General features: G+C 36.9%; 1 protein-coding gene across 1 annotated transcript; it reads left to right on the top strand.

The window, feature by feature from the left end:
- Nucleotides 1-15,125, top strand: LOC120142645 (phosphatidylinositol 4-kinase alpha 1-like). The gene is given in 27 exon segments (XM_039157176.1): nt 1-1,058; nt 1,252-1,593; nt 1,695-1,856; nt 2,717-2,893; nt 3,038-3,196; nt 3,289-3,416; nt 3,513-3,819; nt 4,289-4,457; nt 4,640-4,857; nt 5,546-5,704; nt 5,815-5,994; nt 6,394-6,921; nt 7,088-7,447; nt 7,734-7,948; nt 8,898-9,081; nt 9,284-9,411; nt 9,542-9,695; nt 9,960-10,176; nt 10,179-10,225; nt 10,898-10,975; nt 11,114-11,152; nt 11,857-12,029; nt 12,117-12,312; nt 12,766-12,906; nt 13,670-13,878; nt 14,179-14,340; nt 14,444-15,125. Coding segments are annotated over 27 exon segments (5,967 nt in total). The 5' UTR covers nt 1-182; the 3' UTR covers nt 14,703-15,125.
- The last annotated feature ends 2,758 nt before the right edge of the window (nt 15,126-17,883 follow it).

The raw sequence follows: 17,883 nt of genomic DNA, 5'->3' as shown, positions 1-17,883 counted from the left end.
AATTACATAAACTGAGCCAACAGCGACGTTGCAAAGGCAGCTTCGTAATCTATGAGAAGTCCAAAACCCTAGGGCATATCGAAGCTGTTTTTTTGTCCGTTATGCGATCTTTTTGATGACGAAATCTGGTCGCTAGAGTTGATTTTGATCGGATTTTTAGTTGAAATCTTGTTGATCGGAGAATGGAGTCGATGATCGAACTGTGCGACATTATAGCAAAAAATCCGGAGAAATTTAGCGATAAAATCGCCTGGATTTGCGGTAGATGTCCGCCGTCGGAGTTGTTACTGAGCGGATCGCCTCGAGTTTCACGGTCTCACCTCAATGCGGTGCTTGTTGTGGCGCGATTGCTGTCTAAGTGCCCTAATTGTACGGATAACCGTCCCAGATCGGTGATGCTAGAGTTTATTCGAGTTATTCCGGCGTCGTTTCATCCTTCCTTTTGGCCGCAGTCGTACAACAACGATTCAATTGTTTCGTTTTTCGCTGATTTCTTGAAATACGTGTCTGAATCTGCTGATTCGTCTCCTGATTTCGGTTTGGAGATCGCCGGGTTGGTTGGGGAGGTAGTTACGGCAGCGGTTAATAACCATGAGACAAACGGAAGTGATCCGGCAATTTCTAGGGCTTTTTTGTTGGCTTTATCGCAGAATTTCCCCCCGATTTTGCCGTCCGACGCTGATAACTTGATAAATTACCTTCTCGATCAGTTGGCTATGTCAGTTCCGGAATCACCGAGGGAGCTGATTACAGGAAGCTCGGAGACATCGTCTTCTCAAAGTTCACCTCTGAGCGTCAAGCATTTTCAAGGCATTGAGGTTTCAAGCCCAGCCAATGACTCATCCAGAGGGTCATTGATTGCAAATGGTGGTGGGCCTATGTTTAGGCAGCAGGTTTCTTCCTTTGAGGAGGAGTCGGTGGAGAGCATGGAGAAGCATGAAATTGCTTTTAAATTGATTGCTCATACTTTGCAAAAAGTAAGTATTGATCAAAAGCTTTTGGTGCAAGTGAGATTTATTGCGAAGAAGCAGCTTCAGTCTATGTCAGCTTTTCTGAAGGTAATTGTCAACTGCTATCTTGTGGTATTTTTCTTCTTCTTTTCGTTAAGTTTAGTCAACTGAATGGTGCACTTTTAGGGAAAGTTATGAACTCACACTTGTAGTAATTTTGTGTAATAAGTTAGTATTTGAAATTTATATGAGCTGAGTAATGAAAAATTAGATGGGATACTTTTCTTGTCTTCGTTTGCAGATCAGGAAGCGTGATTGGACTGAACAGGGGTCACTTCTAAAATCCAGAGTTAACGCTAAACTTTCTGTATATCAAGCTGCTGTTAGGATGCAAATTAGAAGTCTTCTATCTCTTGAGGCAGATGCTAAGACCTCTAAGAAGCTGATCCTTGAGACACTTGCATTGTTGATAGATGCTGCTGAAGCATGTATTGTCTCTGTATGGCGAAAGTTGAGAGTCTGTGAGGAGCTTTTCAATTCCTTGCTTTCTGGGATTGTAGAAATTGCCCTCCCTAGGGGAGGGCAGCCACTGCGTATCTTGCTCATTCGCCTTAAACCCCTTGTACTGGCTGCATGTATGCAGGTCTGTATTATAGTTGGGATTTAGATTCTGATCTCTAAAATGGTCTTATAGGTTGATAATTTTTCTCCTTTCTGATATTTTTTACGATGTCATCACCACAGGCTGATACTTGGGGCAACAGCCAAGGAGCCCTCTTTGAGGGTGTTCTTAAGACATGTTGTGAGATTATACAATCTGGCTGGGCCAAAGACCGTGCTCCAATAGATACATTTATCATGGGATTAGCGACTAGCATTCGTGAGAGAAATGATTATGAGGAGAAGGTTCGTGTATAATATTAGCTTTTGAATGGGTTAGTCATACACCAAAGTGCACGTGCCTACCTATGGGCCAAATTCCACAAACACTTATATCTGCAGTGTGCTTTATATATTTATATATATATATTTTTGATAAGATAGGGAGGTCTCGTTAAAAAGTAAAAAACCCCTTCATAACCGTCGAGCTACTGAAAAGTATCTCAACGGACATTGGAAGGAGGAAAAGAGTACCTCAAAAATTTTATTACCAAACTTAAGATACATCAATAGTACAAAGAGCATGGTTAGGAAAAAAAATCTCAACCAAATACCTATCACCTAAAGGTAAGACCAAAATACACACAGCATTTAACCAATTCCTAACTTAGCTAACTCATTCGCCTCCCAATTTGCAGATCTCTGAATATGCCTAACAATAACATTCCGAACTAATACTATAGCAACAATATCCTTCGCCAAAGACTCAAACAAAGTAGTACAGAAACCAGGATTTTTAATCCAATCCAAGGCGATAGAACAATCACTCTCTAAAATAAGGCGCCCCCTTGAGCCCAACCAGATGTTTTATATTAACAGACCTTCTTTGGTTGTGTTGTTATATAGTCTCTTTAATCAATTTAGTTTAAACTTCTAAATGTTTTTTATTTTCCCGTCGTTACATTTAGCTTGAATATCATGCATTTGTATATATAGAGGCTGACTTTTTATTTGGGACGGATTAGTAAATTTAGGTTATATGTGCTATCAGATCATAGTACGCTATTTACCTGTTAGACTGTGTGTTGCCTTTTCTATGCTTTTATTAACTAATAAGTAATATCTATTAACCCCATTTAGTTTTGATTTTTTGCAATGCTTCACAGCCACAGGTTGATAAAGAGAAGCAGGCGGTTCCAGCTGTGCAGCTTAATGTAATACGTTTGTTGGCTGATTTAAATGTTGCTATTAGAAAGCCTGAAGTGGTGGACATGATACTTCCGCTCTTCATTGAAAGCTTAGAAGAGGGTGATGCTATGACTCCTAGTTTACTACGACTTAGAGTATGTATTTTCTAATTATAAATTTGAAAACCTTTTCCCCTCTATTTACATAAGTAATTTGAAAAGTTGACAAAAAATCTTGCTTGTCTAGATATTTTTGGCATATTTTCTCAAATTTGATTTATACTTCTCAATTTACTGCAGCTTCTTGATGCTGTATCTCGCATTGCAAGTTTAGGCTTTGAGAAGTCATATCGGGAGACGGTTGTTCTATTGACAAGAAGTTACTTGAGTAAACTATTGAGTGTAGGATCTGCTGAAAGCAGAACATTGGCACCTGAGGCCACTACAGAACGTGTTGAGGTACGCATTATTTGTGTGATAGAAGTTACTTTTCAGTTGTCTTGGAGGTTTTCCTACACGATTGGATGCTCACTGGTTCAATCACATTCTAGACACTTCCTGCAGCATTTCTTTTGATTGCTTCTGGTTTAAAGAACGCTAAGTTGCGCTCAGACTATTGCCATCGCCTGTTATCTTTGTGTTCTGATGTGGGCTTGGCTGCTGAGTCAAAAAGTGGAAGGTAGATATTTTCTGGTTAACAATATATTTTTCTTGTTACCCACCTTGTTGTGCATGTTTCAGTTATTTTATGCCCGATATTTCAAATTTTGCGCAGGAGTGGAGCTGATTTTCTGGGCCCCCTACTTCCTGCTGTTGCTGAGATATGTTCTGATTTTGATCCTACAGCAATTGTGGAACCTTCACTGCTTAAGTTATTCCGCAACTTGTGGTTCTATATTGCTCTTTTTGGACTGGCACCTCCCATACAGAAGACTCAAATACCAACAAAATTAGTTTCCACTACATTGAACAGTGTGGGAAGCATGGGTACTATTGCCCTTCAAGCTGTGGGTGGACCATATATGTGGAATGAACTTTGGTCTGTTGCGGTCCAGCGTATTGCTCAAGGGACTCCTCCCCTTGTGAGTGTATCTTCATAATTCTTCCACAAGCACCAACATTATTTCATCTGACAAATTATTAGTTTTTTTCCTTTTTGTCTGCTGTTGTACTAATTATGTTAATCACACTGATTTAGATTTAATTGTGGCATGACAGTCTTGTTCTTATGGTTTTTATATGCTTGATTTTAAACTAATAATTCTTCTACTGTTATGGAGCATGGCTTCCCCTTTTAGTTTTTCTATGGAGTGCGCTTGTATCAACTTTGTTTGAGTTATTTGTGCTTCTGAAAATAGAATTGCGTAGCCACCCCCCACAAGCCAAAAAAGAAAAAAATGTCCCATTCACCCACACGTGTGTATATATTTATTAAATATAAGTTTGTGCCTTTACATAAATGATGATTTGAATCTTTTCTAAACTAAACAACCATCTTATCAAAAAAACTAAACAACCATTTGAGCTCACTTTGTGTTTTTCTTTTTGCAGGTCGTTAGCTCAGTGAAATGGCTTGAAGATGAGTTGGAACTAAATGCCCTTCACAACCCTGGAAGTCGACAAGGCAGTGGAAATGAGAAAGCTGCTGTAAGCCACAGAACAGCTCTTTCTGCTGCTTTGGGTGGCCGAGTTGATGTTGGATCAATGAGCACAATTTCAGGTCTAGTGAACATATTGCGCCTTTATGGTGGATATACCTCTGTTTTTCATGTTGAATAATTTCTTTTGCAATATTAGCTTCTTATTTGAACTCATCAGCTGCTGTGGTCTATATTATTTCTTTTCTTGTTTTTTTCCTAAGAGGCTCCTTTGATCAATTCTTTATTGGCTCATTTGTTTCAGGTGTAAAGGCAACGTATCTTCTTGCAGTGGCTTTCCTGGAGATAATACGTTTCAGCAGTAATGGCGGCATCCTTAATGGTAGAACGAGTTTGACAGCATCTAGAAGTGCCTTCAGTTGTGTCTTCGAGTACTTGAAAACTCCAAATATTATGCTTGCTGTCTTCCAATGTTTGACAGCAATTGTGCACAGGGCATTTGAAACTGCAGTGTTCTGGCTTGTATGTCTTTAATTTACTTGGAAGTTTTTTGAGTATTATTTTTTGTTTTTGGTATACTTCTCCGTTTGAATAAAATCTTCATATTAGGAGATTTTATGAGATATGCATCTTTGCATCTTTATTATTGTTAGAACTATAACTAATTAATAGTTGTATTACCATCTGGCTTCTACTTTAATGACTGCTAATTGCTTAACAAGTTGGGTGGTTAATTTCATGAACTATCTCATTCTTTAAATATTTTACACTGGCTTACTTTAGCTTGTCAGTTAGACATATGACAATGGCAGTTAGCGAAGAGTTGCATTCAAAATATCACAAGGGCCCAAAAGCATAAGAATCCGTTATGTATCATAGTGCTGTCTGGGTAAATCTGTCTTTATGCTGAGTCATGTTTAGCTTTATCTGATTATTCTATCCACAATAACTGTTAATTTTTTAATAAGTTTTAAAATGAGTGCCATATTCTTATTGACTATAGTAAATATTTGTGTCATTAACTTATGATCATCCCTTTGTCTCTCTCGGATGACATTCCCAAACAGTAAAAGTGCATCATGTCTTTTGCTAACGGTATAATACTGCTTTCTTGTCCTGTTATTTTATCCCTTCGTCCTCTTTGTGTGTTTTGTGCATGTACATGTAATCATGCTCTATGAACCTCAGGAATTTCTTGATATGCTTTCAGGAAGACCGAATATCTGAAACTGGCAATGAAGCTGTCATTAGAGAATCTACACTTTTTGCGCATGCTTGTTTTCTAATAAATAGTATGTCGCAGAGAGAAGAACGCATTCGCAATATTTCTGTGAACCTTTTGATTCACCTTAGAGATAAGTTTTCTCAGGTGAAGTATTAGTAATGTTCTTCTCATCTCATGGTTTTTCTACATTTTGCCTTCCCAGTTGCCTTAAATCAAATTACATATTTAAGAAAAATGGAATAAAATTTGTGCAGGTTTTATGGAATTCATCTTGTCTTGATTCCCTGCTTTTCTATGTTCAAAATGACACACCTACTGTTATCAACGATCCTGCTTGGGAAGCAGCTGTTCGCTCTTTGTACCAAAAAATTGTTCGGGAATGGATTGTCATATCACTGTCTTATGCTCCATGTACTACCCAGGGTCTACTCCAGGTTGCTGACTGGATGACTGCATATGTTATTTGCTTTTTTTTCCTTACCATTTCCCCTGCTTGAATATGTGAATCCTGCATGATTAGTTTATATCATTTCCATTGTGCATTGAGTTTTGAAGATCTCTGACATTTACTTCAAGGATGCCTTATTTGGCCCTTATTTTCTAAGAATAGAACACAAAATTTGACTTCCCTTATATAAATGTATCAGCACATGTACTTATTATCGGGCTTCACAAATTTCAGTTATGATCTTTTTGGTGATTTTTTGATTGTTTAAATATAAAGGCTGGTTTTTGGTTTCCCTCTCCATCAAAGCTGTTCTTAAAATGACCTAGATTTGTTCCTTTTTGGAGATCTTTTAGTCACTCGTTTTTGGTTCATATACATACAACAGGAAAAACTCTGCAAAGCAAACACATGGCAGCAGGCACGGCATAAAACTGACGTGGTGTCTCTGTTATCTGAGATAAGGATTGGTACTGGAAAAAGTGACTCTTGGGCTGGAACACAAACTGCAAATATCCCTGCAGTCATAGCTGCAGCGGCTGCAGCTTCAGGAGCAAATTTAAAGTTGTCAGAAGCCTTTATCTTAGAGGTCCTTAGTACTGGTATAGTTAGTGCAACAGTTAAATGTAACTATGCTGGAGAAATTGTTGGCATGAAAAGGTTGTATAATAGCATTGGTTGGTTTCAATCTGATGCTCCACAAACAGGCCTTGGTGGTGGCCTCCAAAGGTTGATCTCTGGAGCATTCTCTCAACCGGCTGAAACTGAGAATGATTCATTTAACGAGATGCTAATTTCAAAGTTTGTGCGCCTCCTTCAACAATGCGTTAATATTGCAGAGAAAGGTGGGGAAGTGGACAAGTCCCAGTTCCGTGAAACTTGTTCTCAAGCAACTGCTTTACTTCTGTCAAATCTGGTAGAGCTATCACTATTATGCATATATATATATATATATATAGACACACACCCACACGCGCGTGCACGCACGCACACCGCATATATATATTTATAGACTTATTGCTGAGAAGTATTTTAGTGCCATTCCATTCATACCCTTTGAAAATGTTTCATTTATTAACCAGGGTTCTGATAGAAAAGCAAATCTGGAGGGCTTTGCGAAACTTCTGCGGCTTCTTTGCTGGTGTCCAGCTTACATTTCTACCCCTGATGCCATGGAGACTGGTGTTTTCATCTGGACTTGGCTGGTTTCTGCTGCTCCACAGTTGGGATCTCTTGTCCTTGCTGAACTTGTTGATGCATGGCTATGGACAAATGATACAAAACGAGGTCTCTTTGCATCTGATGTGAAATATTCAGGACCTGCTGCAAAATTAAGGCCCCACTTGGCCCCTGGGGAACCAGAGGCATTGCCTGATACAAATCCTGTTGATCAAATAATAGCTCATAGATTGTGGCTGGGATTTTTCATAGACCGCTTTGAGGTACCATATAATATGTATTCTCTCTCATGCAAGTGTATTCTATCTCATGATGTTTGTGCTTCTTGTTTACCACTGAATTGCATTCGTACATAAATGGTGTATTATTTGTGTGTTTGTCCTTTTATATGCATGTGTCACGTGCTTTTTCTTCACCTCTGAATATTTCTGCATTTGATATTTATTATCTTGTTTTCTGACTGTCAATATGACTTTATGTTCATGTACATTCCAACTTGTGGTTCTCATTTTCTGATGGTCATATCACTTTACCTTTATGGTTTAATAGGTGGTTCGTCACAATAGCGTTGAGCAACTCTTGCTCCTTGGTCGCATGCTGCAAGGGACAACCAAACGTCTCTGGAACTTTTCACATCATCCGGCAGCCACTGGCACATTCTTCACTTTCATGCTTCTTGGTCTTAAGTTCTGCTCTTGCCAATCCCAAGGGAATTTACAGAATTTTAGAGCCGGGCTTCAGTTGTTGGAAGATAGAATATACCGGTAACTACAGTTGACTTTTTCTTTTGCTTTCAAATATACAGCTTGTTATTATTTTTCCTTTTCTTTTTGGACTAGTAATTGAATTGTTTCCTGTTTCATTGACTCTTTCACTTTTGAATTACAGCTTTTCAATTATTTTTGCTTTGATTTTATTTTGGACAAGTCATTGTCCCTCCCATTGTCTGATGAAAATTTTAGTCTCTGCTAGTTTAAGTTCTTGTCAAACTAAACCCTGCCCCTCCCAAATTTTAGATTAAATACTTACTAGCTTCCTGTTAACTTTGAAATTAGTCGATTTGGCATCTCCCATTGTCTAATCCTGGCTCCGCATATACCATTTATCCTTGGTTTGTTTAAGAAAATGTGTGCTTTTGAAGCTGTTCTGCTCAAAGGATGATTACTTTTTAAGGCCTATGGAATTTTTATTTGCGAAAAGGGGGAAATCGCTATTATGATTGTCCAAGTTGGGAAATCGCTATGTGTTTGACATTTTCTAAGATCTCATGTTTTCCATTTAGAACATCTTTATGCCAAATGATAAGTTTCAAAAATGTAAATTATGGTCCATGTTTACATATATTTTGCCATCAGACCAAGACATTTTTTTCAATTTACATAGCTTCAGTTTCTAACCTACACATGCTTTTGAGTTCCACTTCTGGCTCATTCATTGCCAATGCTGCATGTGAAGATGGAAGGACATACAATTGATTAAGTTTTGGAACCCATCGATGTCTTGGATGCGATTAATTTAAAAATTTATTATTCAAGCACCAAGGTTGGTTTGTTGTATCCCCCTGTAAGGAGAGGTAAGGTCTTAAGGTCCAAAACATCCTTCTGACCTGTGTTTCTTCTTATGGGTGTCACTCTGTTTGTGTTTTCTGTTAAATTCTAGCTTACGTGGCTTACCTTTGCAAATTGTTCTTTAAGCTGTTTCTGGTGCATGCAGGGCCTCTTTGGGGTGGTTTTCCTATGAGCCCGAGTGGTTCGACACAAACAATATTAATTTTGCTCCAAGTGAGAGTCAATCTGTCTCCCTTTTTGTTTACTATCTCTCAAGTGGGAGTTTAGATTCTCTGCAGTCTGATTCCAGGGGTCGTGCACCTGATAATGGAAACTCTTTGGTTGAGGCGGTAAGATGGTCATGTTTCAGCTTCTTGGTTTTAAAAAGTTTCGACCATAAGACATTCTATATATGCATTGTATGCATGTATTTTCTGTTGTCACAAATCCTAAGTATGTTTAAACATTTGCAGAATGATAAATATTTCCCTGTCTGGATTGTATGTATGTTCTGTTGCAATTCAAATCCTAAAGTGTAGCTAAAAATTGCAGAATGAGCACCCTGTCTGGGGCAAGATGGACAATTATGCTGTGGGAAGAGAAAAACGGAAGCAGCTTCTCTTAATGCTGTGTCAGCATGAAGCTTATCGGCTTGAAGTTTGGGCACAACCTCTTTCAAAGTACTTTCATTTGTCAGCAGAATATATCTTTTAATATTTTAGTTCTACATCTTTTTTATTTTCTTTTGGGATCCTTTGTTGATTAATTACTTTAGTAAGCTTTGTTGTTTGTATTCATCTTTATATTAAGGGAAGGCACATCTTCTCGACCCAAAATTAGCGCAGACAAATGGATTGAATATGCCAGGACTGCTTTCTCAGTAGATCCTCGAATTGCGTTTTCCTTAGCCTCAAGATTTCCGACGAACCCTCATTTGAAGGCTGAAATAACTCAGTTAGTCCAGGTATGAAATGAATTACTTTCACAGAGTAGCTGAATTGGAATGGCAAGGAAATGGAGCCTGTAACTTACCCTATGGCTATTTATTGTTTTGGTAATAATGTGATGATTGCCACTGCCATTGTGGTTATTGTGATGATCAGTGAGCATTTCAGAAACATTCATTGTTTTGTTTTCTGCTCTTCTGCTTTATTGTTAATATTTTATTGTGCCATGATTGCATGATATTAGTTTATTGCTTCTTGATTTACTGGCATTTCTCATGCAGTCACATATAACGGATATCCGCTGTATACCTGAGGCGCTGCCATATTTTGTCAATCCGAAGGCAGTTGATGAAAATTCAGCACTTTTACAGCAATTGCCTCACTGGGCTGCTTGTTCAATTACACAAGCTCTTGAATTCCTTACTCCTGTATACAAAGGTCATCCACGCGTCATGGCTTATGTTCTAAGGGTTTTGGAGTCCTACCCTCCTGAACGTGTAACTTCTTCATGCCACAGCTTGTGCAAGCTCTACGATACGATTCAGGGGTGAGTCGTTAATGATTATATGGGTATTTATTTATTTTATTTTCCGTTTTATTGTTGAAGTGCATTAGTGGGAAGTTAACCTAACAATAGGGTTCCCCTTCCGCTTTTATTGGAATATCCTTTGGTGTTCTAGTAAATTTGAAGGGGGGTTTTTAACGAGGCCTCCAATTCTTAAAAAAAAAAACCCTAACAATAGGGTAGATTGTAGGCTTGAACAGATTAGGTTAGGTTGAGAGCATCCAGGCACTATCTCAAAATTTTGACACAAGGTGCGGAGCTATTTAAACAAATTTGAGCATGAGATATGATTTTTATAAAAACCACTCAACACTATTCTTATAAAAAAAAAACCACTCAACACTACCTCTATGCTTTTATTGTGCATTTATCAAATTTAGCATTTCATAGTAATCTGATTTTTCTTGTCCTTCCTGAACACCACTGAATGACCTTAATCTGTTTACAGTGTATGGTTTTCATATATGTTTTGAAATGATTGGAAACTTGAGTCAATTAGGTGCATCAAGTGTGATCAATGGGGTTAAAGGTTGAGTAATCTTTACTTGTCTGTTATTGCCAGAATTTCCCACCTAAATTTTCTTGTTGCCCACACCACCTTGTATTGTTTTCACACATCTTAACTTCTGTAATGATGATTGTTCATTTTTGCAGAGGTTAGTAGAAGGTTATTTGCTTAGAGCAGCTCAAAGAAGTGACATATTCTCACATATTCTAATCTGGCATCTGCAGGTGTGAAAAAATTGTAGTTTTCCTCAATTAGATAGTATGCCTTTTGTGTGAGTATGTGTGGGAATATATAATCGTCTTATCTTTTCATTACATCACTTTTTGATTTATGTAAGTCCTGAGTGTACTTTTTAATGGCAGGGTGAGGCATGCGAACCTGGGAAAGATGCAAGTGGAAAGGTTGTATATCTCAGTGTTCACTTTTTTCCTTGGGAACTTGTTAGAAATTGCCTCAATGATTCCCTTCTAAAAGGGACTGGGTTTTGGGCTAGAGGACTGAGTGCAGGTGTATTGGGATTGAATGACTACAGAATCTAATGTCATAAGCATACTGTTTAATATAATCTAAGAAGACGAGAACTAAAAATTAGATACGAGGATGATTAAGAGGTAATTAGAATTCTTCTCTGTATACATACTGGAAATTGACTCTAAAACAAGGGTTTGTCTCAATGAGAAAATGAAGTCGCTGAAATGTTGACATGAATACAGAATGGTAAAATTCCTCTATCCTTGGACTAAACGAAAATTGTAATCTTTTGGACAAGAATAATGTCGGTGGTTCTCTCTCTTTATATTTTTTTTTTTTGAGGGGGGAGAGGGTGAGGGTGGTATTTGAGGATGCCATAGATTGAATTCTACTCACTAGAATTAAGATTCTAGCACTCTACATCTCATGGCTGTTAGCAATGTCAATGATTTTCCTGATCAAGCACCCTTTGCCTATTGCCAGTGAGGAGATATTGACTCTAACTACTGTCTATTATCTACAAATCTCCAATTTGAAATTAATTTAGGCTAGTGTGATTCCTGTGAAGTATTCTTCTGTATCCCATTAATTTGTTGGAAAACTTATAAAACTTGTATACTTTCTCTCATTCCAGAATAGTTCGTTTCAAGAACTATTACCAATTGTTCGACAACATATTATAGATAGTTTCACTCCCAAGGCTCTTGATGTATTTCAAAGAGAATTTGATTTCTTTGACAAAGTTACATCCATTTCTGGCGTTCTATTTCCACTTCCAAAGGAGGAACGCAGGGCTGGCATCCAGAGGTATTTCCATTTCTTAATGATTATGCTTATGTCATATCTGATTTCTCTCTTACAATTAAAATTGGTGGTGCCATGATGTTGTTTTAGGGAGTTGGAGAAAATTCAATTGAAGGGAGATGACCTTTATTTGCCAACTGCTCCTAATAAACTTGTTAGGGGTATTCAAGTTGATAGTGGAGTACCCTTGCAATCGGCAGCAAAAGTTCCTATTATGATCACATTTAATGTTATTGATCGGGACGGTGACCCAAATGATATAAAACCCCAGGCTTGCATTTTCAAGGTAAACTTGTGTTTCAGTTAGCAAGACTAACTATAGTTTTAACTGCTTACAGTTACACAGAATTCTTTGTGTACCAGTAATTTTGGAGAAAAATGAAACGCCATTTATTTGTTTCTCCACCCTTGTGGGCACATTTATGTGCTAATTATGGGGTCATATCTTTGTTTCTCCTTCTCAAGGCAAGGTATACTTTAGCATTCATAAGCTCTGAAAGGGGCTTTCCTTGATTTCAGGATGTTATGCTAGTTTAAGATTTTGACAATTGATCTTTCCCCTAACTTTTACTTGCTAAGATTATAGTTGCATTTACGTACTACTACACTTTATAGTTATTTGATTTTCAGTTCCTAATATACGAGCCCAGATTTCAAGGCCTTTTCTGGTTGAAATTTATGTTCCTGGTTTCTTATACTAAGCAGTGCTATTATTTTATGTAATTGACTTTTATTCAAGGTTGGAGACGATTGTCGACAAGATGTGCTTGCTCTTCAAGTGATAGCTCTTCTAAGAGATATATTTACAGCAGTTGGACTTGATCTCTATGTATTTCCCTATGGTGTGCTCCCAACTGGCCCAGAGAGAGGTATAATTGAGGTATGTCTTCCATTCTGTTAAGCTCTTGTGCTCGTTTTTGCATCTAAATTAATTCTTAACAATAACTAGAGAACATTTTCCCGTATGATTCTTCTTGACATACCTAATCTATAACAGTTAAACAAACGAGTTGAAGGAATATAATGCTCCCACCACCGAGTGTTTTGGTTTTGGTCCATCACTTCATCTTACTGTTGTCATTTTTCCAGTTGTGTTTCCTAACGCCTTAAACTTTTAGTTTGCCATCACAACAGAGAACGAGTTTCTGAAAAAGGTTCCTAAGGTGAATTTAGGGAGTAATACTGGTATTTTTTTTACCTTGCTCCCAGTGGCGGAGCCACGGCTTAGTCAGGGTGGGCACGTGCCCATCCTGAAATCCGAATTTTCTTTGATTAGTTGCTTATTTTACTGATGGCGTCCACCCTGAAAATTTTTGTGCCCACCCTGAAATATGAGTTTTCTTCGATTAGTTACTTATTTTACTAATGGTGCCCACCCTGAAATTTTAATTGTACCTGTCCCATTTAATAATTTTATGTTATTAACATATGTGTGCCCACTCTAGAAAATATTTCTGGATCCACTACGCTTGCTCCCAAATAAAAATTACTACATGAACAAATATGACAATGTGGTTTGATTTACGAGGGATGTCACTCGTGCAAGTGTCCTTTCAATGGAAAACGAACTGGACAATCGGTACCTAGGTTACTGTAATGAATTCTTCACTCGACAAGTTCTCTTGTTTTCTCCCTTGATGCAGGTTGTGCCAAATACACGAAGCAGAAGCCAGATGGGTGAAACAACCGACGGTGGTTTATATGAGATTTTTCAACAGGATTATGGGCCTGTGGGCTCACCTAGTTTTGAAGCTGCACGAAGAAACTTTATAATTAGCAGTGCAGGGTATGCTGTTGCAAGCCTTCTACTTCAGCCAAAGGATCGGCACAACGGAAACCTTCTTTTTGACAAGTATGGCTCTGCTAGTCCTTTACCTGTAGTTGCTAGAATAGTTAAATAAATTTCTTTATATACCGAAACATGACTTGATGATTGATAAAACATATCGACATGATTTTTCTAAAGAAATGATCACTTATCGTGACAAATCGTTACACATGTAAATAAAAACTATGAACAGGTATGGCACTAGTGTCAGAAACACATAATCAGATGGGACAGACTTTATAAACGCATACATGAGACTTAGTACCAAACCTGATATTATCTGTTATATGCATGTAAACCACTGTGAGATATGTGCCAATGCAGTGAAGGGAGGCTTGTTCATATTGATTTCGGTTTCATCCTGGAAACATCACCTGGTGGAAATATGCGGTTCGAGAGTGCACATTTCAAGTTGAGTCATGAGATGACTCAATTATTAGACCCCTCGGGGGTTATGAAAAGTGAGACCTGGGACAACTTCGTAAGGTGATCACTTTCATTGCTTGATTTTTATCCTTCTATCTTACCTGCATTTTATATTTTTATTGTCAAGGTCATTTGAATGATTCTTTTGTCAAATGCTTTGTAGCTTATGTGTGAAGGGATACCTTGCTGCTCGCCGTCATATGAATGGGATCATCAACACGGTGTTGCTTATGCTTGACAGTGGATTGCCTTGTTTCAGCAGGGGCGATCCCATTGGAAACCTTCGCAAGAGATTCCATCCCGAGATGACCGAGCGTGAGGCTGCCAATTTCATGAAAAAAGTCTGCACCGATGCTTACAATAAGTGGACGACTGCGGGATATGACCTAATACAGTATCTGCAACAAGGCATCGAGAAGTAAAAGCCACGGGTAAACCATCTTTAAGTGTACATTGTGGTTTGTAATTTATAAATATTCTTTTACCCCCATAGTTACAGTTTTCTCAAGCAAATCTGACCTAAGCAATGCTCGGAAATATAAAAAGAAACGGCCCTTGCAATTGGTTTGTGATAAGAGAAATGGTTTTGAGTTCTTTGAAAGCTAGCGGTGGAATGTCTGTTGCTGTTTGAAACAATCCTGTGGAATTCTCAACGTCGATGAACTGAATCTGAGCCCGGTTCTAAACCTGAAAGTCGAGTTCCGAGGCTCATCTGTAGGAGATGGTCTGGTAAGGTAAGCTTCGATCGGTTTGGTTTGATTCGGTTTAATTTGTAATGGATTCAGGATAATGAGTGTATATTTGAATTGAATATGCCATGTTTAGGGGTTTCAGGTTATTTTAAATATCAGCGGCAATTTGCGATTCGTGAATTAAGGTCCTTTATCTACGTAGGGGTTTACACGAAATGTTCTCGGAATATGACGCTTTCTCGTGGTTCACCTTTAATCTCTTTGTTTTATTTTCGAAACTACTCTCTTCTATTTTTCCAGGTCTTCCGATATTTACTTTTATATTTGCACTACAGGGGTTGAGGCCTCGTTTAGGAATGTTTTTTCAAATAACTTTTTTCAGTGAGTTTTTTTTTAATGTAAAAGTACCGTTTTCCCAACTTCTTAGTTTAAATTAATAATCACGTTTTAAATGTAATTATTTTTGTTTAATATGAGTTGTTTAGGAATACTTTTGCATTTCAAACGGAATTTTGGTTCAAAATCTTTTCTATATGAGTATTATAGTTTGGGTAAGGGTGTTCTTAGAACTTTTGAAAAAAATAATTTGAACTCTTAAATCGAGGAACTAGATTAATTAAACCTTTGAATTGAATAATTTCTCCATAAAAATTAATATTTAAAAAAATTAATTTAATAATTGTGTGCTATAACAAGTGATATCAACATTGATATACAAAGCGAATTCATAATATTTTGAACTAGAATTTTAATTGGGGTAAATACCATTAAGAATTTAATTGATTGTTTTTCAAAAGTTTGATAGCTTTTGATATCAATAATTTTTCGGTTTGATGGTATATAAGATCTTTAAATAATTTTTAATTTAATGGTATTCGAGATCTTTAATTTTTTTAAATGTTCAGTGGTATACGATGCTTTAAAACTTTTTAAGGGCTAGTTTGGTATATTTTGAGAAATAAATTTTAAAAGTGGTGTAGAAAAAAACGTTTAAAAGTGTTATGCAAAATTATAATTTAAAATTTAATTGTTTGGAATTACTATTAGAAAAACGAGTTTAAAAAAATAAAATGTCCATTATAGATATTTTATTGTAAATTAAAAATATAACATTTAAATTATATTTACAATTATACATGAATCATATCAATTTAAACTATAATAAATCAAAATTATTATATATGAATTATGTCAATTTAAACTATAATAAAAATATAAAAATGAAAATAAAAAATATAATTATAATAGAAATATATTTTATATAACTCATTATTAGTGTTTTAATATATAAATCATGAATTTTATTTATTATTAAATAATTAAAATAAATTATTACAAGTAATAAATTATTTTTAAAGGATTTTAGTATTAAATTATTAAAATAAAATGTAAATATATAATTGAGTGAAGCACATGCATTAACAATGGTAAAATTATAATTTGCTTGTAAACGCAAAGTTAAAATGAAAAAGTAGAAAGCTTAGCTTTTGGGGTTAATTTGAAATTATTATTCCCACCACAATTTTTCTTTTCATTTTTTACCGATTTGATATTGATTTTACGGTCAAAAAGGGGTTTTAAACTAAAAGTGTGATTATGTTATTGATTGTTATGATGTTGACGTGATAATTTATCAATCTGTGATAAATGTAATAAATGGACTTTCGTTGATTATTTTTATAGTTTGAAGGTTTAATTAATTTTTTTTAATAAAATTAGAGGTTTTATTAATTTAGTAATTAGGCTATAATTTAGTAATTATGCTATAATTTAGGAAACTAAATACACATAAATACAAAATATTTGGAGAATATTTCGTAGTCTATCACTCCCCCTGCAGTCGAAACGGGAGGATCTCGAACGTTAAGACTGGTCCGGAAATCGTCAAACAATAGGGGCAACCCCTTAGTGAAAATATCCGCAATATGGTACCTAGACGGCACATGACGAACACGAACCTCACCTTGCGCATCTTTTTCTCGAACAAAATGAATATCCATTTTAATGTGCTTTGTACGCTGGTGTTTAATGGGATTTCCAGAAAGATTGATAGCACTCACATTGTCGCAGTAAACCATTGTTGCTTTACGGATGTGACAATTGAGTTCGAGAAGAAGATTACGAAGCCAACAAGATTCCGAGACAACGTTGGCAACTCCCCTGTATTCTGCCTCAACACTTGATCGGGAAAGCGTAGGCTGACGTTTGGACAACCATGAGATCAAATTGTCACCCAAAAAGACACAATACCGGAGGTGGATCGTCGAGTATCAGACAGCCTCCCCAATCCTCATCCGTATAAGAGACAAGATCGGTAATAGAGGAGTGAGAAATATGTAAACCAAGATGAAGAGTACCTTGGATATACCGGATGATACGCTTGAGAGCGTTCATATGTTCATCTCGAGGGTCATACATATGGAGACAAATCTGCTGAAATGCATAGGAAATATCCGGCCGCGTAAAAGTGAGATATTGCAGGGCACCCGCAAGGTGCGGTACTGCGTTGGATCAACATATCGTGCACCGCTGGTGGTACTCACCTTCGGCTTGGTATCAACTGGAGTCTGACTGGGCTTACAAGAATGCATGTCTGCTCGATCAATGATGTCCTCAGCGTATTTTTGTTGTGATAAAAATAACCCACCCTAGTGTCGAGTCACACTGATGCCGAGAAAATAGTTCAAGAAACCAAATCCTTCATAGCAAACTCAAAGTTGAGATGAGCCATTATAGACTTGCGGAGATGCTCAGAAGATGCCATCAAAATAATGTCATCAACGTAAAGCAGTAGGTATGCCATATCCGACCCTTGTTTGTAAAGAAATAAGGAAGTATCTGATTTACTGTTAGAGAAACCAATGGAAGAAACAAAATCAACAAACCTCTTGTGAGATTTATGCAGTAAATA

The sequence above is a fragment of the Hibiscus syriacus genome, unplaced genomic scaffold (assembly GCF_006381635.1).
Source record: "Hibiscus syriacus cultivar Baekdansim isolate YM2019G1 unplaced genomic scaffold, ASM638163v2 tig00110831_pilon, whole genome shotgun sequence".
NCBI classification, from domain to species: Eukaryota; Viridiplantae; Streptophyta; class Magnoliopsida; order Malvales; family Malvaceae; genus Hibiscus; species Hibiscus syriacus.
This window is presented reverse-complemented; position numbering and strand designations above follow the sequence as displayed.